This window comes from Motacilla alba, chromosome 7 (genome assembly GCF_015832195.1).
Source record: "Motacilla alba alba isolate MOTALB_02 chromosome 7, Motacilla_alba_V1.0_pri, whole genome shotgun sequence".
NCBI classification, from domain to species: Eukaryota; Metazoa; Chordata; class Aves; order Passeriformes; family Motacillidae; genus Motacilla; species Motacilla alba.
This window is the reverse complement of record NC_052022.1, coordinates 36,163,039-36,185,383: the sequence shown is the minus strand read 5'-3', so window position 1 is coordinate 36,185,383 and position 22,345 is coordinate 36,163,039. Positions and strand designations below refer to the sequence as shown.

The 22,345-nt window shown below is 57.4% G+C and overlaps 2 protein-coding genes across 2 annotated transcripts in view; one reads left to right on the top strand and one right to left on the bottom strand.

Annotated features, from left to right (window-relative positions):
* Positions 1-20,024, top strand: part of LOC119702962 — an 84,228-nt gene extending 64,204 nt beyond the window's left edge. The window contains exons 5-6 of the mRNA XM_038141774.1: positions 19,163-19,228; positions 19,504-20,024. Coding sequence (XP_037997702.1) covers positions 19,163-19,228; positions 19,504-19,646 — 209 coding nt within the window. The 3' untranslated portion in view covers positions 19,647-20,024. The remainder of the gene's footprint in view (positions 1-19,162; positions 19,229-19,503) is intronic.
* On the bottom strand, positions 1,613-3,099 carry LOC119703441. The gene is made up of 3 exons (XM_038143361.1): positions 2,520-3,099; positions 2,202-2,267; positions 1,613-1,926 (listed from the first exon to the last, which is right to left on the bottom strand). The coding sequence occupies exons 1-3, from the start codon at positions 2,965-2,967 to the stop codon at positions 1,784-1,786; spliced, it is 657 nt and encodes a 218-aa protein (XP_037999289.1). The 5' UTR covers positions 2,968-3,099; the 3' UTR covers positions 1,613-1,783.
* Positions 20,025-22,345: the final 2,321 nt, after the last annotated feature.

The following is a 22,345-nucleotide window of genomic DNA, read 5'->3' as shown; positions in this document are numbered from 1 at the left end:
AAGCACTTTCCTTGAGAAGCAAGCCCTTTCCTCCAAAGGTGCTCCCCAAACGTGTGGCTTTCCTGGGGAACACCAACACAGCCTTAAGGAACGCTGGCAAGGCTGAATTACTTCAGGCCCTTTCAGGACAGGCACTCCAGCTCTAGCTCGCATTCAAACAAGTGTGTTTCCAGGGGGAGGTTCAGACGTGCAGCCCCAGGCCCTGTACAAACACAAGCTGCCCGCTGCCTCTTCACCTGCCTCAACTCCTGCCTGCGCTGACGGCACCAAAACCAGGCTGCTCCCGGCCAGGGACCAGAGCCCTGTTCCCGCAGGACGCTCTTGCCAGCACCTTCCAGGACTCTCTGCTGTGCACACAGCGCTTCCCATGCCCGCTCCCAACAGGCTTTGGGACGCAGAGCACAGCCTGGCTGGCTCTGCCAGCAGCACAGCCCAAACACGGGCGGAGGAAGAAGCAGCAGGGGCTGTTTTGTGGCCATGCCCAAGAGAGACTGGAAGGGTGCCCTCCCTCTGCTCTCCCTTGCTTGCCTTTCTGACTGGCTCTGAGCCTGGCGCTGCCATTCCTCACTTGTGGGCACCAGAACCACACCCGGGATCCCGGCACTGCCTGACAGCGCTCCGGGCACCGGCACGGTCGCCTGTCCGAGTCTCGGGCACCGTGCTGCTGCTCCTTCTGCCCTTAGGCACACCCAAAGCTGCCTGTTAAGCCCGGATGGTCTCTGGTTGTGCCATCTTCCTCATCCTGTGCAGGGATGGAGCACTGCTGTGCTTTCAGGAAGCTGTTCTTGAAAATTTCCAGCATTCCAAGCTCCTTTGCCCTCCGTGGATGCTTGTAGGAAAGCCATCCTGTGCTGTTCATGTGAGCCAGCAAAGGCTTCCTAAAGATAAGTAAAGCCCCATATCTCTCCTGAGGAAGACACCGAGGTTGTCACCATGGCGACGTGATGAAGGAGAGAAAGTTAAAAGATACGGACTCCAGCTGGCTCACAGAATGTCGTGTCTCCTTGTCCACCTATTGAGAACTTTGCTTCTCACTTACGACTAATGGGCAACATATGTATTTGTTGAGTAAATGTAAATATCTTGGAGAACTATAAAAGCAATATGTTACTCTAATAAGCTCTCTCATACACCCTTCTGGTGGAATCGTGGTGCTTTTTGCCGTGTCGTCCTGTATAGCGACAGGTGCTTGCCATGGAATCCCTCCCAGCTGGGCTCAGAGCATCCTCAGCTTGGCTCTTCCAAAGCCCAGGGGCTCCACGGTGCTCTGCAAGGCCTGGAACTGCACAGTGCTGTGGAACTGCACTTTCAGCACAGGGACCTTTCCAGCCTGAGCTGCCCTCCTTCCTCTGTGCCTGTGCACAAAGCACGGCGTGGGAGGGAACGGCAGCAGGGGCCTGTGTGTCCCAGGGCCCCGGATTTTGCCGCTTCAGCTCCACAGAGATGCAGGCAAAGTGAAAAAGCCAAACTGTTTATTAATGGAAGGTGAAACAAAGGGATGAACTGGGGGGGGGGGGGGAAATGGGGAAGGGCAGGGTCTGAGGGCTGGATGGAGGGAACGTGGAGGGGAAAAAAAGGTGATGAACAGGCGGGGGCTGGTGGGGCAGAGCTATCTATCAAAAGGGAGGAATGGTGAAGAGGAAAAAAGGGGATGGGCAGTGTATGAGGGCTGGAGGGAGGGAGCTATCTACAGGACAGGCAGGGAGAGGGCTGAAGCCATGAGAATTGTGCCCAGCGTCAGCTGTGCCGGGAGCACCAGCAGCGCTGGGAGATGGGGTCCTCTTCAGTGTCTCCTGCTGTGTTCTTGGGACACTGGTTCACTGGATCCAGAAGATGTCCCTAATTCTTTAGCTCCTGGGGGAAACGCGGCTTGCTTTTCCAGGTTGGAGCATGATGGGCTGGCATCTTGCCTCCGGGCTTGAAGGGCTGAAAGAGAGAGGAACAGAACCATGGCAACTGTCCGGATCTGTGGGAATCCAAATAGACCTTCTGAACTGGGCCATCCCACCCAGGAAGGAGTAGGAGACATTGGAATCAGCTGGGAGGTACTTGTCATGACTCCCCCACGTGCCCCTGAAACCTCTGTGTGCTCGGCTCACACCACCCCTCGTCCGCACACGGAGCGAAGCCCTCCAAAGCCACGGCAGGGCTCGCAGCTCTCCCTCGCCAGCCCCTGCTGCCAGCGCGCTGCCCTCACTCACCATTCCAGATCAGCTGGAGCTGCGGCTGCTGCTGCTGCTGTCCCTTCAGGTGCCGCCCGGCCATCTCTGCGAACACAGAGCCTGTCACGGCGCCGGCGGCACAGCTCCCTGCCGGCGGCGCTGCCGGCGCTGTGGCCACACGCCCTGCTGGCCCGGCAGGGCTCAGCCCGGGCCCTTGCCGCACGCTGCCGCCCCAGGGCACGGCTGCCAGAGGGCGGCAGCAGCGCCGAGCCCGGGCGGGGCTCCACGGCGCGGGGCCCGGCCGGCGCTGCCGGGGCTGCAGGCGGGGCGGGGAGGGAGCCCGGGCTCGGGGCTCACCGATGATCCTGATGGTCGCCTCTCGCAGGGGCTCCCGTGGGCTCTGCAGGTAGCGCAGGGCCCGGCGCAGGTGCTCGGCCGCTCGGCTCCTGTCCTCTGCCAGCTGCAGAGAGCGGCAGCAGGGGAGGCTTGGCGCGGGCTCAGCCCCCGGGCCGGGCGCTCGCTGCGCGCAGCCCCGGCCTCCCCTGCCCGCGCAGCCCTGAGGCGCGGCCAGCAGCCGCTGGCGCCGGGCTCCGGAGGGGGCAGAGCGCCGGCTGCTGCCCGGGGAGCCGCGGGGCCGCCCCGCAGCGCCGCCGGGCCGGGGCTCCGTGGGCACCCGGCTCGGGCCCGCAGGAGCCTGGAGAAGAGCCCGCGCGGCCTCTGCGTGCAGCAGCGGGCAGCGGCACAGCTGCCAGCCCCGCACGCTGAGCACCGCGCTCAGGGCCTTCTCCAGGCTGAGCCTGGGCATTCCCAGCCGTCCTTACCAGGCCCTCATCGATCTTCAGTGGCTGCTGCTTCTTCAGCAGCTGTTCGAGATCCCTCCTCTTCAGGAACTTAGCCACGCAAAGCAGCGTTTCCCGAGAGGCCTGGCGAGCAGCAGAGAGCCAGAGATGGCCCCAGAGCCCAGGGCACAGGACCCACATCCCTGTGCCAAGGCCTGGAGGAGGCTGCAGCTCGTCAGGCGCCAGGGCAGGCGACGGCAGAGCCCCTTCGCAGAGATGCACCAGCATCACACAGAACCTCACCTCTGCCACGTGCTCGTTCTCATCGTGGCAGTAAATTAAAAGTGCATACAGGCTCTTGTCCACCATTGTCTTCAGGGGCTTTTTCCCCTCATCCACTACCAGTTCCATCATCTTGCGGAAGAGCTGAATGGAGAGCAATTGTACGTGGATGTTTTCCTAGAGGAAAGGAAAAGCCCTACATCAATGACTCCAGGCCCACCTGGGCAAAGGCCTAAAAATCCCCAGGGCACAAAGTTTCTGGGAAGCACCCGATGCCTGTAGCTCAGGATGCAGAAATTTACATGGTCAAAGAGCAGCAGGAGTGCCTCAGCCAGCTTCGGAGCAGTGGTGCTGGATACCAGGATCTCTTTGTGCTGGAGCACATTTGTGAGCACAGAGAGGCTCATGCTGACCACCTCTCCATCTGCATCATCCAGCAGCTCCAGGAGGCTTGGAGACAGACGGCACATTCTTCTGGCCTGTGTGCAACACGAGGCTGTGCTGGGAAGCCATGGACGGCTGCAGCGCCAGCAGCGCCCTGGCACTGCAAGCCCAGCCTGCTGCTGCAGGGCCCACAGGCCAAAGGCCTGTCCCAAAGCACGGGGGCAGGTGAGGCAGGAGCGCTGGGAGCAGCTGCCTCAGCTCCTGAAGCCCTGCCAGCCCAAGGGGCCGCTTTGCACAGCGCAGCTTCAGCCGCTGCCCCCTTCTCACCATCAAGGGATCCTTGCAGAGCACCACGAGGCCTCTGAGCGCCAGGCGACGCTGCTTCCTGCCCTTGCTGTGCAGGAACCTCGACAAGACCTCCACAACACTGCCACCATGTTCACTCAAGTCCAGGCACTCGAGGACCTGAAAGGCACAGGGCAGTGACAGGGGACCCAGCCAGCAGCAGCCCGGAACCGCACAGGGCTGGGCCCAGGCAGCAGCACAGGGCGTGGGCACCGTCCCAGGCAGCTATGGGTATGAGAGGGCAGAGAGCTGGGAGGCAGCTGAGTGAGGCAGCACTGGCCACCAGACTCACCTCCACAAGGAATGCCAGGAAGGGCAGATCCCAGTATGGGTCCTCCCTGCTGAGCAGCCGGAGCAAGTGGAGTGCGATGCGAGAACACAAAGGGATCAAGACACGGCGCATCTCCCTGGCAGGAGGAAAAATGCACCAAGACCCTGATGGGGGGAGGCTAAATCTGTCCCACGAATGACTGGCAGTCGTCTGGTCTTTTCCCAGCACCCTTGGAGGGGATGTAGGTGCTTCAGGAGGCAGCTCCGTATGGGCAACCTCCTCTCCCAGCCTTTCCCAGCCTTTCACCATGGCCATCCCTCAGTGACAAGGCCCTCTGGCCCATGACCACAGGGACTGTGTGGGGCACAGGGCACAAAAGCCGGGGGCAGTGGGGAGAAGGGGTCTCACCTGGCCAGCAGACCCACGGCATAGTGCTGGGTGTGAGCACACAGCAGCGTGTCCCAGCCACGCTTGCGCTCCATAGCCACCACCTCATTGTCACACCACAGTCGGCAGAGCAGAGCCTTCATGGCCTGCACTGCAAACCTGTGTGCAGAGCAAAGCCCAGGTCACACTGGCAGCACTGGCGCTGGCCACAAGGGCTTGGGAAGGACAGGAGGAATGGGACCTGTTGGGCTTGCTGGGAAGGCGGTGTTCCTCCTGGCACGCTGTCCAGAAGTTACTGGCTTCCTCTGGTGGCATCTTGTGTGTAGTGATGACAACTTGGGAGAGCAGAGCCACAAACAGGCGGGAGGAATACAGGATCATGGCCTCGTGGCACTCAGGCACCTGGACAATCACCCAGAGCACCAGGGTTGCCTGCAAAAGAAGCAGCCCAAGACAGCGCTCAGTGCCGAGGTGTCCATGGAGCAGGGCCCGAGGGCAGATGCAGGAGGAGCAGCGGGCCTGGTGCCCCCTGAGCCTGGCCCTAGCCAGGTTTCAGCCCAGTGCCTGAAGCAGAGAGAGGAAAGAGAGCAGCTGGCGGGGAAACCGGGGCTCAGCATCAGCCCAGAAACTCACAGCCAGGGCAGAAACGTCCCTGTTGTCCCCATCAGAGGTGCATGCACTGTGCAGAGGCCAATCCTCCATCACGCAGAGCAGTGTTGGCAGCACTTTCTCCACTGCTGATCCCACTGATCCTATGGTTCTCCACATCATTGCAGCAGCTCTGTGGGATCAGAGTTCTGTGTCAGGGGCGTCTCAGTCACAGTACCATGCCCTGTGCAGCTGTGGGGGCCCAGGTGCCAGAGCCCCAGTGCCCTGAGGGGCAGGGAGGGAGCATTGGCAGCAGGCTGAGGAAACACAGGGGCCCGAGGCTCCTGGACCTCTCTGCCTGTCTGGCAGACCCCACAGCACAGGCTGTGCAGGGCCACGGGCCCTAAAGGCCGGTGAGCCCTGAGCTCTCCAGACACGTGGGCCCCGTACCTGTCACATGTTGGGGCACAGCGCAGGAGGGTCAGCACCACGTCAGCTGGGTGTTCTTCAGCCAGCCTCACAATGTCAATTTGCAGCCTGGCATCCAGAGTGGCTTGGGACACCAGCCTCTGGTGGATGTTCTTTACAATGGCTGGCACCTGGAGGAGGCATTGGGGAGACTTGGAGCACTGTCCAGCAGGTGCAAATTCACCAGCTTCCCCAAGAAGTGCTTCCCTTCCCACCACACTGTGCTGGCCTCAAAGGCTGAGGCAGCCAATGGCCATGGCTTGAGGGGACACACGGTCCTGGGAGGCCTCCGGGCCTGGCCCCAGGCTGCTAACTGCTGCTGAGAAGACATAGCACTCTCTTTGAAAGAATCCACAGTGGGAGCAGAAATCACAGTGGGAGTGAGCATGGTGCCAGTATTTGTGTTGGCCTGAGTCATTCGGGTGTCAGTGTTTGTGATGGCCATGCTCTCAGTCATTGCCATGTGGAGAGCCTTCACCCTTTCATAATTCATTGCATTGCTTCCTGAGTGTGCTGTTGATTCGGGGTTGACAGGAGGCTCTGCCTCGAGCTCGGCTAGATCCGAGTCAGACTGGGATGGGCCCTCAGATGCTGTCAAATCTGGGCTGACATCAGGCTCTGCCTGGAGCTCGGTCAGCCCCGAGTCAGGCTGGGCTGAGCCCTCAGCTGCTGCAGTGCCGCTCTTTCTACGTCGAATGCGCAGAAACTTCTGGAACATCTGCAGGAGAACAAAGGACAGGGAAGCAGGGACGCTCCATGGCATGCTGCAGGCATGGTGCTCGGCTGAGCAGGGGCAGCAGGCCCAGCCCAGGGGGGGATGGCTGCAGGTACCTTCAGGGTTTTGCGGAAGCGGCCACGGCCGGGTTCCTGCTCCTGTGTGCGCTGCAGGGCTGCATCTGGCAAAGAGCGAGCGCAGCCAGAGCTGAGGGGCTGCGGGAGAGGCCGGAGAACACAGCCCAGCCCTGCGCTCCCCAGGCAGGGAGAGCCCCGGCATGCCCCAGGGGGATGGAGCACGGCCACTGCGGGGTGTCTGCCCGGCCCCTCTTCTGTCCTGAGCATGGGCATGTCCCCAGGGCATGGCATGGGATGGGATGGGATGGGATGGGATGGGATGGGATGGGATGGGATGGGATGGGATGGGATGGGATGGGATGGGATGGGATGGGATGGGATGGGATGGGATGGGGCCAAGCTGGTTGCATCCCTCAGCCCTATGTCTGAGCTCTGCCACTCACCATCGTGCAGTGTCTGGATCTGCTCCGGCTCTTCAGGCTCTTGTGTTTGGGCGGCTCCATGGTCTTTCCTGTTTTTCCCCCTGAACACTTTGAACAGGCGGAGAAATCTGCCCGCCATGCCAGAGTCTGGCCTTGAGGGCATCTTAAAGAGAGATGTGTCAGGACGACTGCAAGTCAACAAGTCATGCAGTTGTGCCTTGAAGGCACGTGAGACAGAAGCCTCGGGAAGGGTGGAGGACTCAAGGTCCTGCACTCTGGTCTTGGGGGCTCCCGTCACAAGGACAGGAGACTCCTCATAAACAATTGTGGTTACCAGATCCCATGGATTTGCCTCGAGGGCAGCGGCTGCAGGGATGGGAGATGTCTCGGAAAAGCTCCGAGTCACCAAGTCCCGCAGTCTGGCCTCGCAGACACCTGCAAAAGAGAAGCCTCGGGAAGGCCAGGGGACACCAAGTCCCACAGCCTGGCCGCGAGGTCACCTGTAGGAGTAACAATGCCTCGGAAAAGCTCCGGGTAGGACACGAACGAGCGCGCTGTGCGGGGGCTCCTCACGGCACCGCTCTGTCCCGTCCTGTCCCGTCGCGTGCTCCGAGCACAGTGGCATGCTCTTGTCACCGCCAGCTCCCATGTCACCACGTGTCACAAAGGGCCCTTGGACAGCCAGTTCCCTTCCATGCCAAGGTGACCGTGCTGCACCGTGTCACAAAGGGCCCTTGCACACACTGCCCCTGGCCCTGGGGCCGCCCCCGGCCCACGCAAAGGGGCCCCAAGTGTCTAAGACAGCCCGACAGGATCTGTAGGAATGGCTCAGACCATCAGCAAATGCTGTCCTGCTCCAGCAATTAGTGATAATTCACTTTAAAGTCTGCTTTTTCACAATTCCTTTGTGTCTTGATAATGCACCTAAATTTGCCTTTTCTTTGCCTTCTGTCTCTCCTGAGACCCCCATGGGTATCGCTGGGTTGTGCTACCCCAGGCTATGACGAGCAGTCTTGTTATTGTTCAGTTCGTCGTTCACTTGGCGATACAACCAGTAAGGCAAAAATAGCTCTCTGTTTCCATGTATCACTACATGGACAGCATTTTAATTGCTTCTGACGATTCTCCATTATTGGGCGACTCTCTTGCTGCTTTAAATGTCATGCTTGGCAGCGGAGGCTTGTGCATAGCCACAGAAAAAATCCAGGCTGAACCTCCCTGGAAATATCTGGGTTTCAAATTATTGGAGACAACAGTCACCCCACAGCTGGTGACCCTAAAAACCAATATGCACACATTGAATGGTTTGGAAAGTTGTTAGGCACTATTAATTAGATCCTCGCTTGATTGGGAATCACCACAAAGGAATTATCCCCCTTCTTTCAACTGTTCAAATGAAACCCAGATCTCCCTTCCCATGGCAGTTGACAAAAACTGCCCAAAAGGCTTTCGAGACTGTAAGTGATAAAATCAGCCACTTCTTTGGCACACGTCGAAACCCAGATTTGCCTTTGCAACTGTTCATGATTCTGCAATCTCTCCAACTCTGTGCTCTTCTGGGTCAATGTGATGTACAGGAACATCCTCTCTGGTTAGTAGAGTGGGTTTTTCTGCCACACACCTTTTCAAAACCATAACCATTCAACCTGAGATGCTTATTCAGCTGCTGTTGATGGGACGACTCCAAGGCCAGAGCCTGACAGGATATGACCCAGCAGCAATACATCTCCTCATTACTGCAGCAGAATTAGAGAATCCGTTCAGGGATTCACTGTCATTTCAAAATGCTCTTGCAGACTATACTGGACAATGTTTTCACACGATGCCTCAGCATGCCCTGCTACAATCCTTCAAGGATTTCCCCTTTCAACAACAGCGACTATAAAAGAAAACTCCAATCCCTGATGCAAAAATTGTTATCACTGACGGATCGGGAAAGACGCATAAAGCTGTGGCCCTTTGGAGAAATGATAAGGGACAGTGGAAACATTCTATAACCTTTCCAGCTGAATCTACCCAGCTAGTGAATCTGGTGGCTGTGCTGGAAGCATTTTGCCTTTTCTCACAGGAATCTATTAACATTGTTTGTGATTGTCTTTATGTTACAGGAACCATTGAGAGAATTCAGCACTCATTCCTGAAGGAAGTCTCTAACAGTTCTTTTTCTGTTCCTAACCACTCTCTACAAATTTTTACTTCACAGCTCTCACAAATCCTGCACTTTAGAGCACACACCACTCTGCCTGGACCTGGAGTGGATGCCCTCGCCGTGACAGTCACTATACCACAAAAGTTAGGGCAAGCCAAATTTTCTCATAATTTCTGCCATCAAAACGCCCAAACACTGGGAAAACAATTCAATCTGACTTTGCCACAAGCATGGGGTGTAGTGAATCCTTGCTCACAGTGTCAGCAGACTCTTTGTTTGCCACAAATGTCAGGTACAAACCCACAAGGGTTGAAACCTAACGACATCTGGCAAGCAGATTTAACACACATGTCGAGCTTTGGGACTTTTAAATATGTCCATGTTTCTATTGATACCTTTTCTGGATTCATAGTAGCAAGAGCACACCAGGGTGAGAAATCCATGGGAATTTGCTGGGAATTTCCGATTCCACGGGAATTTGATGGGAATTTGGGAGAGCAGCTGGAGCATTAAAATTCCTGACACCTGGAATGCCATTATTCCATGAGAATTTGGAAGGTAAATGAGAGGATTGAAAATTGCTGATGTCCGTGCCTCTCGTGCCTTTGCAGCTGCCAAAAGGTGCGGTTTTGATCTGTGCTGATTGTGCTTGTGTGAAACATTGGCACAAGTGCTTGTGCTTAGGAATTTTGATGGAAAAAAGCATGACTCGGTTTTGCTTCTTTAAAATGTTTGGCAAAGTGTTTGAAATAACCATTGTCAGTTTGTCTGCTCTCGCATTTCCTTCCGCCGTGAATCCTGGAAACGAGGAATGAGCCCTGATAGGAGAGACAAAATATTGGTTAGTTCTGAGTTGCAAAACCGTATAAAGACATGAAAGCCAGCGATAACGATAACATTTGTAACACCCTTTAACACTTCTATTCTCTTACCAATACTAGCAACAGAAGAGGAATCTGTAAATCCATCAAAAAGTTCTGGAAAGAGCTGAAACGCCCTAACTACTGCAGCCAGTTCAACAATCTGAGGAGAGCCCTCTATTGTCTGAACATCTGACTCCCATGTTTTGGTTGTTTGATTTTGCCATACTGATTTGTGTGTTTTCCCGGCTCCATCAGGGAAGAGAGTTATAGCACTTAAAGGCTCTTCACTAAGCATCTTTAAAAATTTGGCAATTTGTGACCTGGGTAATGAATAGAACAAACCTGAATAATTTAACAATGCAATTTGCAAGTCTTCTGAATTTTGCAAAGCCCAATCAAACTTTTTCACAGGTAAACAGATAATTACAAAATCTTGGCCTGCCATAGTTAGCAGTCTTGTTCTGGCTCTAATTATGATTTCAGCTGTCATCTCCATGGTCGTAAAAATTGTTTTTGGAGACCTATAGGGAAGAAAAACCCACTGTGTGATTAACAAAGGATCTGCCTAAGAAGTGTTCCATTGAAAACTGAGACCATAAAGTTGCATTTATTCTCCTAACACTGCAAGAAATGCAGTCTCTGTGGAGTTCTACAAGATTCCCTCACTTTTATTTCTACCTTTAAAAGGAAAGAGGAAGATGTGTGAGTTAACCCAACTAAGACAGAGTCAGCTGGACTTCAAACCTAACAAACCAAGCCTGATCTCCAAGCTCTGGGAAAGATTCACCTAAACCACGGCAAACCTGACATCTCCTCCCAAGAGCCTTTGGAGTAGTTATGTTAATTAGTCCAAGTTCTACGCCCCAATTGGTTACATGTATTCCGTATATGGTATTGTTTCTAGAATGTTCCACCTCCAAGACTACATATTGTTACCTCTCCCTTGTTTCTGGTCTTTGGAGCTTGTCCCGATATTGTGTTCTGTTCCTGAACATAGTTCCCATTTTTATTTCTCGTTAAAAGTAATTTCCTTGTCAGGCACTCCATTGTTCCCTCTGCTTCTCCCCTGTTTTGCACCACGTTCACCCAGAGTCAGGGGAACCAAGGTTTTATACAACCACCCTCACTGCAACCCTGCCAGTGCCCGGAGCGCTGTCAGGCAGTGCCGGGATCCCGGGTGTGGTTCTGGTGCCCACAAGTGAGGAATGGCAGCGCCAGGCTCAGAGCCAGTCAGAAAGGCAAGCAAGGGAGAGCAGAGGGAGGGCACCCTTCCAGTCTCTCTTGGGCATGGCCGCAAAACAGCCCCTGCTGTTTCTTCCTCCGGCCGTGTTTGGGCTGTGCTGCTGGCAGAGCCAGCCAGGCTGTGCTCTGCGTCCCAAAGCCTGTTGGGAGCGGGCATGGAAAGCGCTGTGTGCACAGCAGAGAGTCCTGGAAGGTGCTGGCAAGAGCGTCCTGCGGGAACAGGACTCTGGTCCCTGGCCGGGAGCAGCCTGGTTTTGGTGCCGTCAGCGCAGGCAGGAGTTGAGGCAGGTGAAGAGGCAGCGGGCAGCTTGTGTTTGGACAGGGCCTGGGGCTGCACGTCTGAACCTCCACCTGGAAACACACTTGTTTGAATACGAGCTAGAGCTGGAGTGCCTGTGCTGAAAGGGCCTGAAGTAATTCAGCCTTGCCAGCATTCCTTAAGGCTGTGTTGGTGTTCCCCAGGAAAGCCACACATTTGGGGAAGCACCTTTGGAGGAAAGGGCTTGCTTCTCAAGGAAAGTGCTTCCCACGGAGCTCCCAGGGAAGCAGGTGCAAGTGTCCCCCTTTGGCTCTCTGTGCTCCTTTCAGTCCTTGAGGCCCTCTGCACTTGGCAGAGGGGCAGAGGAAGGGAGAAGGCAGTGAAGAGCGGGTTTGGCATCTGCCTGGACCTGCGGACACCAAGCCAAGCACCTGCAGCAGGATGTCACCCCCTTTGGACAGAGGTGTGAGCAGACCCACCTCTGTCCAGCTGTGAGCCCCAAAGCTCTCTGTGGGAGCTGTGAATTAAAAGGCCTTCACACACACGCTTTTCACATCTTCCCCTTGGGCTGTGTTTCAACTCTGGGCAATAGGCATTTGCCTCCTGCTTGGTGGGAGCTGCTGTGGCCCAGGGCCAGCACAGAGCTGGGCTGGGTGGGCCAGGCAGCGTGGAGAGTCTTGGCTGATCTTGGTGTGTGCCTGGCCTCAGAAAAGGCTTGGAAGGTTTGCCTCCCAAGGCGTCCTGCTCACTGGCTCTCCCTGTGCACCTTGGGGAGAAGCAGGTCGGCATTTCTGGCAGCTGGGCATCAGCCGGCCTTCAAATGGGGGCGTGCTGAGGAGCGAGCCCAGCTGAGACACCCTGAGAGGAGCCCAGTGCTCCTTGCTCCTCTCTGCTGACACGTGAGCCTTTGTCTGCTTTCGGGATGGCCCTGGCTGTGTGAGGGGTGCTACGTGGACACGAGACAGCCGGTCCTGTCCCGCTGGGTCCCAGCAGTGCCTGGCAGCCGTCCTGCATCCACGCCAGGATGCTGGCCAGGAGAGGCCCTGGCAGCTGAGGCAGCTGATTTGAAGCTTTTGCAGATACGCACAGGGGACGGCCAGTGCTGTTCCAACACTCAGGATACAGCAGTCCTGAGGCGCCTCCCCAGAGCTGCCTGATGCCACCCACTCCTTGTGGCACCAGCTGCTTTCCTGTGCCATGCTCTACCTCCCCCAAGAGTAAAGAGGGAGCTGGAGAAAGAGCTTGCCAGGCTGCTCTTGATCCTTTAGCAGCAGCCCTGGTTGAGTAGAGAAGTCGGAGCTGAGGGCAGATGTGCCAGTGGAACAGCCGTGCACAGGAAGGCTCGGTGGCAAGGATGATCCAGGAAGCACAGGCCTGGCCGCCTGAGCTTGCTGCCGGGAAAGGCCTTGGAGCAGATCCTCCTGAGGGCCATCCCACGGCACGTGCAGGGAACCAGGGGGGCTGCTGGAGGCTGGGAAAGCTCTGCAGAGGGACGGGGACAGCTGGGGGTCCTGGCGGGTGTGGAGGGCTTCTGTGGGGGTGTTTGGGGGGTTGATGTTGGGGGGGGGTGAGTTGGAGAAGGAGTTGTCTGGAAGGTGAGAGGTCTAGGCTGGAATGTGAGTCAGTTTAGAGGCAGCATCTGAGGTTTGGCACAGTTTTGGTTATGGAGGGCAGGAATATCTGTGACTATTTCCGTTCGTGGTCCTGATTCTCCTGCTGGGAACAAGAGGGGTGAGCTGAACTTTATTGGCCATTTAGATATCTGTAGCAGGGGGAGGATTAGCCCTTTTGCCATCGACTCATTTGTTTGGGTTCCTCTTTTAACACTGAGTGGACTGTGATTCTTTGAGAGCTTTTATTCCTTAAGAGAATTCGGAGATTATCATCCCTTCATCGGAAACTGTTAGAAAATCATTGAATGGCCTTCTTTGTTCCTCTGTGTAGTGGTATGTTCTGTACAGTGACTTCCAGTGGATGATGTTAGGGCAAATGAGGTGCGGCTTTGAGATAGGAGCAAACTTCCAAACCATTCACATTCTCCGGCCATCGTTATTAAATTGAGAAGTTTGCAAATTTTGGAAGTACTTGAGTTGAGAAATGGGAAAGAAAAGCTTTCCTGAATTGAGGATTCTTTAATGCCTGATTCTTCTGTGTCTTCACGGTAATGTTTTTATGCTGCAGGAAATGACTTCAGTGAGAAAATAATTCCAGCATGGAGTAAGAGCTTCTGAGAGAGACCAAGTGTTGCCAGCAGTTGCTCCAGGTGCTGCTGCCATCAGCCCCTGCAGGAAGGAGCAGAGCCCCCAGTGCACGCAGGCTTTGGCACAGGAGCCCCCCGGGGGCACAGGTCTCTGGGGCAGGAGAGGGGCACCAGCGCTGCCAGGGCTCGGGGGGTGGCAGCTCTGCTTGGGCGGGGACTCTGCCACACCTGCTGATGCCAGCGCTGCCCGGGCCCCAGGGCTCAGAGCAGCATTCGTGCCCTGGCCCACCCGCTCCTTGTGCGTGTGGCACCCGCGGGTTTAGGATGGCAGCAGCCGGGACGTGTCCCAAGGAGGCCGTGCCAGCTTCCCTGGAAGGCCCCGTGCCCTTGCCAGCGCGGCTGCGTCGGCAGCCCTGGGGGCTCCTTCTGCTGCCCCGAGCCCGCAGAGCAGGGCAGCGTTTGCTGCTGCTCTGAGCCCTTCCTAAAGATCCTGTCGGGCTGTCTTAGACACTTGGGGCCAGGGATTCCTTCCAACCTGGGACACTTTGGGTGGGCTGGGGATGGCCCCAGGGCCGGTGGCAGAGTGTGCAAGGGCCCTTTGTGACACGGTGCAGCACGGGTCATTGTGACATGGAATGGCACAGGGTGTCCTTTGTGACACGTGGTGACATAGGAGCTGGAGGTGACAAGAGCAGCCACAGTGCTCGGAGCACAGTGACGGGACAGGACGGGACAGAGCGGTGCTGTGAGGAGCCCCCGCACAGCGCGCTCGTTCGTGTCCTACCCGGAGCTTTTCCGAGGCGTTACTCCTACAGGTGACCTCGTGGCAAGGCTGCAGGACTTGGTGGCCCGTGGCCTTCCCGAGGCTTCTCCTTTGTAGGTGCCCTTGAGGACTTGTTGACTTGCAGGTTTCCCAAGCCATCTCTTTAGAAGGTGCCCCTGATGCCAGACTCTGGAATGGCGGGTAGATTCGTCAACCTCTTCAAAGTCTTCAGATGGAAAAAAAAGAAAAGCCCTGAAGCTGGCCCAGCACAACAGCCTGAAAAACTGGAGCAGTTCCAGCCACAGCAGGATGGTGAGTGGCAGAGCTGGGGCACTGGGCTGATAGCTGCAGCCAGCTTGGCCCCATCCCATCCCGTCCTGTCCTGTCCCCTGGGGACATGCCCAGGGACTGGATGGAAGAGGGGCCGGGCAGACACCCCGCAGTGGCCGTGCTCCATCCCCCTGGGGCATGCCGGGGCTCTCCCTGCCTGGGGAGCGCAGGGCTGGGCTGTGTTCTCCGGCCTCTCCCGCAGCCCCTCAGCTCTGGCTGCGCTCGCTCTTTGCCAGATGCAGCCCTGCAGCGCACACAGGAGCAGGAACCCGGCCGTGGCCGCTTCCGCAAAACCCTGAAGGTACCTGCAGCCATCCCCCCCTGGGCTGGGCCTGCTGCCCCTGCTCAGCCGAGCACCATGCCTGCAGCATGCCATGGAGCGTCCCTGCTTCCCTGTCCTTTGTTCTCCTGCTGATGTTCACAAAATTCCTGCCCATTCAGCATAGAAAGACCGGAATTGCAGCAGCTGAGGGCCCAGCCCAGCCTGACTCCAGGCCAACCAAGTTCCAGGCAAAGCCTCCTGTCAGCCCCGAATCAACAGCACACTCAGGAAGCAATGCAACGAATTATGAAAGGGTGAAGGCTGTCCACATGGCAATGACTGAGAGCATGGCGATCACAAACACTGACACCCGAATGACTCAGGCCAACACAAATACTGGCAGCACGCCCACTCCCACTGTGATTTGTGCTCCCTCTCTGGATTCTTTCGAGGAGAGTGCTATGTCTTCTCAGCAGCAGGTAAGCAGCCTCAGGCTAGGCCTGGAGGCCTCCCAGGATCGTGTGTGCCCTCAAGCCATGGCCACTTGGCTGCCTCAGCCTTTGAGGCCAGCACAGTGTGGTGAGAAGGGAAGCACTTCTGGGGGGAAGCTGGTGAATTTGCACCCGCTGGACAGTGCTCCAAGTCTCCCCCATGCCTCCTCCAGGTGCCAGCCATTGTAAAGAACATCCACCAGAGGCTGGTGTCCCAAGCCACTCTGGATGCCAGGCTGCAAATTGACATTGTGAGGCTGGCTGAAGAACACCCAGCTGACGTGGTGCTGACCCTCCTGCGCTGTGCCCCAACATGTGACAGGTACGGGGCCCACGTGTCTGGAGAGCTCAGGGCTCACCGGCCTTTAGGGCCCGTGGCCCTGCACAGCCTGTGCTGTGGGGTCTGCCAGACAGGCAGAGAGGTCCAGGAGCCTCGGGCCCCTGTGTTTCCTGAGCCTGCTGCCAATGCTCCCTCCCTGCCCCTCAAGGCACTGGGGCTCTGGCACCTGGGCCCCCACAGCTGCACAGGGCATGGTACTGTGACTAAGACGCCCCTGACACAGAGCTCTGATCCCACAGAGCTGCTGCAATGATGTGGAGAACCATAGGATCAGTGGGATCAGCAGTGGAGAAAGTGCTGCCAACACTGCTCTGCGTGATGGAGGATTGGCCTCTGCACAGTGCATGCACCTCTGATGGGGACAACAGGGACGTTTCTGCCCTGGCTGTGAGTTTCTGGGCTGATGCTGAGCCCCGGTTTCCCCGCCAGCTGCTCTCTTTCCTCTCTCTGCTTCAGGCACTGGGCTGAAACCTGGCTAGGGCCAGGCTCAGGGGGCACCAGGCCCGCTGCTCCTCCTGCATCTGCCCTCGGGCCCTGCCCCATGGACACCTCGGCACTGAGCGCTGTCTTGGGCTGCTTCTTTTGCAGGCAACCCTGGTGGCCTGGGTGATTGTCCAGGTGCCTGAGTGCCATGAGGCCATGATCCTGTATTCCTCCCGCCTGTTTGTGGCTCTGCTCTCCCAAGTTGTCATCACCACACACAAGATGCCACCAGAGGAAGCCAGTAACTTCTGGAAAGCATGCCAGGAGGAACACCGCCTTCCCAGCAAGCTCAACAGGTCCCAGTCCTCCTGTCCTTCCCAAGCCCTTGTGGCCAGCGCCAGTGCTGCCAGTGTGACCTGGGCTTTGCTCTGCACACAGGTTTGCAGTGCAGGCCATGAAGGCTCTGCTCTGCCGACTGTGGTGTGACAATGAGGTGGTGGCTATGGAGCGCAAGCGTGGCTGGGACACGCTGCTGTGTGCTCACACCCAGCACTATGCCGTGGGTCTGCTGGCCAGGTGAGACCCCTTCTCCCCACTGCCCCCGGCATTTGTGCCCTGTGCCCCACACAGTCCCTGTGGTCATGGGCCAGAGGGCCTTGTCACTGAGGGACGGCCAAGGAGACTGGGAAAGGCTGGGAGAGGAGGGTGCCCAGAAGTGGCTGCCTGAAAAAAGCGCTCACATGCCCTCCAGGCATGCTGGGGAAAGACCAGATGCCTGTGAGTCAGTCCTGGGACAGATTTAGCCTCCCCCCCTCAGGGTCTTGGTGCATTTTTCCTCCTGCCAGGGAGATGCGCCGTGTCTTGATCCCTTTCTGTTCTCGTATTGCACTCCACTTGCTCCGGCTGCTCAGCAGGGAGGACCCATACTGGGATCTGCCCTTCCTGGCATTCCTTGTGGAGGTGAGTCTGGTGGCCAGTACTGCCTCACTCAGCTGCCTCCCAGCTCTCTGCCCTCTCATACCATAGCTGCCTGGGACGGTGCCCACGCCCTGTGCTGCTGCCTGGGCCCAGCCCTGTGCGGTTCCGGGCTCCTGCCAGCCAGGTCCCCTGTCACTGCCCTGTGCCTTTCAGGTCCTCGAGTGCCTGGACTTGAGTGAACACGGTGGCAGTGTTGTGGAGGTCTTGTCGAGGTTCCTGCACAGCAAGTGCAGGAAGCAGCGTCGCCTGGCGCTCAGAGGCCTCGTGGTGCTCAGCAAGGATCCCCTGATGGTGAGAAGGGGGCAGCGGCTGAAGCTGCGCTGGGCAAAGCAGCCCCTTGGGCTGGCAGGGCTGCAGGAGCTGAGGCAGCTGCTCCCAGCGCTCCTGCCTCACCTGCCCCCGTGCTTTGGGACAGGCCTTTGGCCTGTGGGCCCTGCAGCAGCAGGCTGGGCTTGCAGTGCCAGGGCGCTGCTGGCGCTGCAGCCGTCCATGGCTTCCCAGCACAGCCTTGTGTTGCACACAGGCCAGAAGAATGTGCCGTCTGTCTCCAAGCCTCCTGGAGCTGCTGGATGATGCAGATGGAGAGGTGGTCAGCATGAGCCTCTCTGTGCTCACAAATGTGCTCCAACACAAAGATATCCTGATATCCAGCACCACTGCTCCGAAGCTGGCTGAGGCACTCCTGCTGCTCTTTGACCATGTAAATTTCTGCATCCTGAGCTACAGGCATCGGGTGCTTCCCAGAAACTTTGTGCCCTGGGGATTTTTAGGCCTTTGCCCAGGTGGGCCTGGAGTCGTTGATGTAGGGCTTTTCCTTTCCTCTAGGAAAACAGCCACGTACAATTGCTCTCCATTCAGCTCTTCCACAAGGTGATGGAACTGGTAGTGGATGAGGGGAAAAAGCCCCTGAAGACAATTGTGGACAAGAGCCTGTATGCACTTTTAATTTACTGCCACGATGAGAACGAGCACGTGGCAGAGGTGAGGTTCTGTGTGATGCTGCAGGATCTCTGCGAGGGGGCTCGGCCGCCTCCTGCCCTGGCACCTTGTGGGCTCAGCTGCCTCCTCCAGGCCTTGGCACAGGGATGTGGGTCCTGTGCCCAGGGCTGTGGGGCTATCTCTGGCTCTCTGCTGCTCTCCAGGCCTCTCGGGAAACGCTGCTTTGCGTGGCTAAGTTCCTGAAGAGGAGGGATCTCGAACAGCTGCTGAAGAAGCAGCAGCCACTGAAGATCGATGAGGGACTGGTAAGGACGGCCGGGAATGCCCAGGCTCAGCCTGGAGAAGGCCCTGAGCGCGGTGCTCAGCGTGCGGGGCTGGCAGCTGTGCCGCTGCCCGCTGCTGCACCCAGAGGCCGCGCGGGCTCTTCTCCAGGCTCCTGCGGGCCCGAGCCGGCTGCCCACGGAGCCCCGGCCCGGCGGCGCTGCGGGGCGGCCCCGCGGCTCCCCGGGCAGCAGCCGGCGCTCTGCCCCCTCCGGAGCCCGGCGCCAGCGGCTGCTGGCCGCGCCTCAGGGCTGCGCGGGCAGGGGAGGCCGGGGCTGCGCGCAGCGAGCGCCCGGCCCGGGGGCTGAGCCCGCGCCAAGCCTCCCCTGCTGCCGCTCTCTGCAGCTGGCAGAGGACAGGAGCCGAGCGGCCGAGCACCTGCGCCGGGCCCTGCGCTACCTGCAGAGCCCACGGGAGCCCCTGCGAGAGGCGACCATCAGGATCATCGGTGAGCCCCGAGCCCGGGCTCCCTCCCCGCCGGGCCGCAGCGCGGCCCCGGCCCCGCCTGCAGCCCCGGCAGCGCCGGCCGGGCCCGGCGCCGTGGAGCCCCGCCCGGGCTCGGCGCTGCTGCCGCCCTCTGGCAGCCGTGCCCTGGGGCGGCAGCGTGCGGCAAGGGCCCGGGCTGAGCCCTGCCGGGCCAGCAGGGCGTGTGGCCACAGCGCCGGCAGCGCCGCCGGCAGGGAGCTGTGCCGCTGGCGCCGTGACAGGCTCTGTGTTCGCAGAGATGGCCGGGCGGCACCTGAAGGGACAGCAGCAGCAGCAGCCGCAGCTCCAGCTGATCTGGAATGGTGAGTGAGGGCAGCGGACTGACAGTGGGGGCTGGCGAGGGAGAGCTGCGAGCCCTGCTGTGGCTTTGGAGGGCTTCGCTCCGTGTGCGGACGAGGGGTGGTGTGAGCCAAGCACACAGAGGTTTCAGGGGCACGTGGGGGAGTCATGGCAAGTACCTCCCAGCTGATTCCAATGTCTCCTACTCCCTTCTGGGTGGGATTGCCTAGTTCAGAAAGTCTTCTTGGATTCCCACAGATGTGGGCTGTTGCCATGGCTCTGTTCCTCTCTCTTTCAGCCCTTCAAGCCCGGAGGCAAGATGCCAGCCCATCATGCTCCAACCTGGAAAATCAAGCCGCGTTTCCCCCAGGAGCTAAAGAATTAGGGACATCTTCTGAATCCAGTGAACCAGTGTCCCAAGAACACAGCAGGAGATACTGAAGAGGACCCCATCTCCCAGCGCTGCTGGTGCTCCAGGCACAGCTGACGCTGGGCACAATTCTCATGGCTTCAGCCCTCTCCCTGCCTGTCCTGTAGATAGCTCCCTCCCTCCAGCCCTCATATACTGCCCATCCCCTTTTTTCCTCTTCACTATTCCTCCCTTTTGATAGATAGCTCTGCCCCACCAGACCCCAGACTGTTCATCACCTTTTTTCCCCTCCATGCTCCCCTCCTCCAAACCTCATCCACTGCCCATCCCCTTTTTTCCTCTTCACTATTCCTCCCTTTTGATAGCTCTGCCCCACCAGCCCTCAGCCTGTCCATCACCTTTTTTCCCTCCACACTCCCTCCATCCAGCCCTCAGATCCTGCCCATCCCCTTTTTTCCCTCCCAGATCATCCCTTTGCTTTGCCTTCCATTAATAAACAGTTTGGCTTTTTCACTTTGCCTGCATCTCTGTGGAGCGGAAGCGGCGCAAATCCAGGGCCCTGGGACACACAGGCCCCTGCTGCCGTTCCCTCGCACGCCGTGCTTTGTGCACAGGCACAGAGGAAGGAGGGCAGCTCAGGCTGGAAAGGTCCCTGTGCTGAAGGTGCAGTTCCACAGCACTGTGCAGTTCCAGGCCTTGCAGAGCACCGTGGAGCCCCTGGGTTTTGGAAGAGTCAAGCTGAGGATGCTCTGAGCCCAGCTGTGAGGGATTCCATGGCAAGCACCTGTCGCTATACAGGGCGACCTGGCAAAAAGCACCACGACTCCATCAGAAGGGTGTATGAGAGAGCTTATTAGAGTAACATATTGCTTTTATAGTTCTCCAAGATATTTACATTTACTCAACAAATACATACGTTGCCCATTAGTCGTAAGTGAGAAGCAAAGTTCTCAGTAGGTGGACAAGGAGACACGACATTCTGTGAGCCAGCTGGAGTCCGTATCTCTTAACTTTCTCTCCTTCATCACGTCGCCAGGGTGACAACCTCGGTGTCTTCCTCAGGAGAGATATGGGGCTTTCCTTATCTTTAGGAAGCCTTGGCTGGCTCACAAGAACAGCACAGGATGGCTTTCCTACAAGCATCCACGGAGGGCAAAGGAGCTTGGAATGCTGAAATTTTCAAGAATAGCTTCCTGAAAGCACAGCAGTGCTCCATCCCTGCACAGGATGAGGAAGAGGGCAGAACCAGAGAACATCCGGGCTTAACAGGCAGCTTTGGGTGTGCCTAAGGGCAGAAGGAGCAGCAGCACGGTGCCCGAGACTCGGACACGCGACCGTGCCGGTGCCCGGAGCGCTGTCAGGCAGTGCCGGGATCCCGGGTGTGGTTCTGGTGCCCACAAGTGAGGAATGGCAGCGCCAGGCTCAGAGGCAGTCAGAAAGGCAAGCAAGGGAGAGCAGAGGGAGGGCACCCTTCCAGTCTCTCTTGGGCATGGCCGCAAAACAGCCCCTGCTGCTTCTTCCTCCGCCCGTGTTTGGGCTGTGCTGCTGGCAGAGCCAGCCAGGCTGTGCTCTGCGTCCCAAAGCCTGTTGGGAGCGGGCATGGGAAGCGCTGTGTGCACAGCAGAGAGTCCTGGAAGGTGCTGGCAAGAGCGTCCTGCGGGAACAGGGCTCTGGTCCCTGGCCGGGAGCAGCCTGGTTTTGGTGCCGTCAGCGCAGGCAGGAGTTGAGGCAGGTGAAGAGGCAGCGGGCAGCTTGTGTTTGTACAGGGCCTGGGGCTGCACGTCTGAACCTCCCCCTGGAAACACACTTGTTTGAATGCGAGCTAGAGCTGGAGTGCCTGTGCTGAAAGGGCCTGAAGTAATTCAGCCTTGCCAGCATTCCTTAAGGCTGAGTTGGTGTTCCCCAGGAAAGCCACACGTTTGGGGAAGCACCTTTGGAGGAAAGGGCTTGCTGCTCAAGGAAAGTGCTTCCCAGGGAGCTCCCAGGGAGGCAGGTGCAAGTGTCCCCCTTTGGCTCTCTGTGCTCCTTTCAGTCCTTGAGGCTCTCTGCACTTGGCAAAGGGGCAGGCGATGGGAGAAGGCAGTGAAGAGCAGGTTTGGCACCCACCTAGACCTGCGGAGATTGAATCATTATAGAATCTAGGAATAGTTTATGTTCCAATGGACCTTAAGTACCATCTGCTTCCGCTACCTGCCATGGTCAGGGATGCCTTCCACTAGATAACGTTGCTTCCAACCTGGTCTTGAACACTTCCAGGAATGGTGCAGACAGGTTTTTTGTTCAACATATTTTAGGGCCCCCATTGCCCTCACCGGAAAAAATTTCTTCCTAATATCCAAGATAAGCCTACTCCTTTCGTATAAAACCATTCCCCCTGGTTCTGTCAATATATGCTCAATATATAAATTTAAACTTGAGTTTGAATTTGTGAATCTGAAAGATGGAGATCTTCAGAACTTTTTGCAAAAGACTGGAGAAGATGAAGTTTTCCTTGCTTGACCCGCAAACCTGGTAGGGTTTCACTCAATGATATCCTTCAAATTGTCTTGTTAGATGGGTGATGCCTGTAACTGCAAAATATGAGGAAAGGAAAAATTTTGCTCTTGTCAAGGTTATTTATTACCACCTCTTTTGTTTTCAAAATGGTGGTGAAGGTTGGCAGGAGGAGAAGTGGAGTACGTTTACTTTCTCTGGAAACTGTTGAACTGTAGATCCTCATGATGGGGCAGAGATCTGAGCATCACAGAGATTGCTATTATATGTTCTTCCT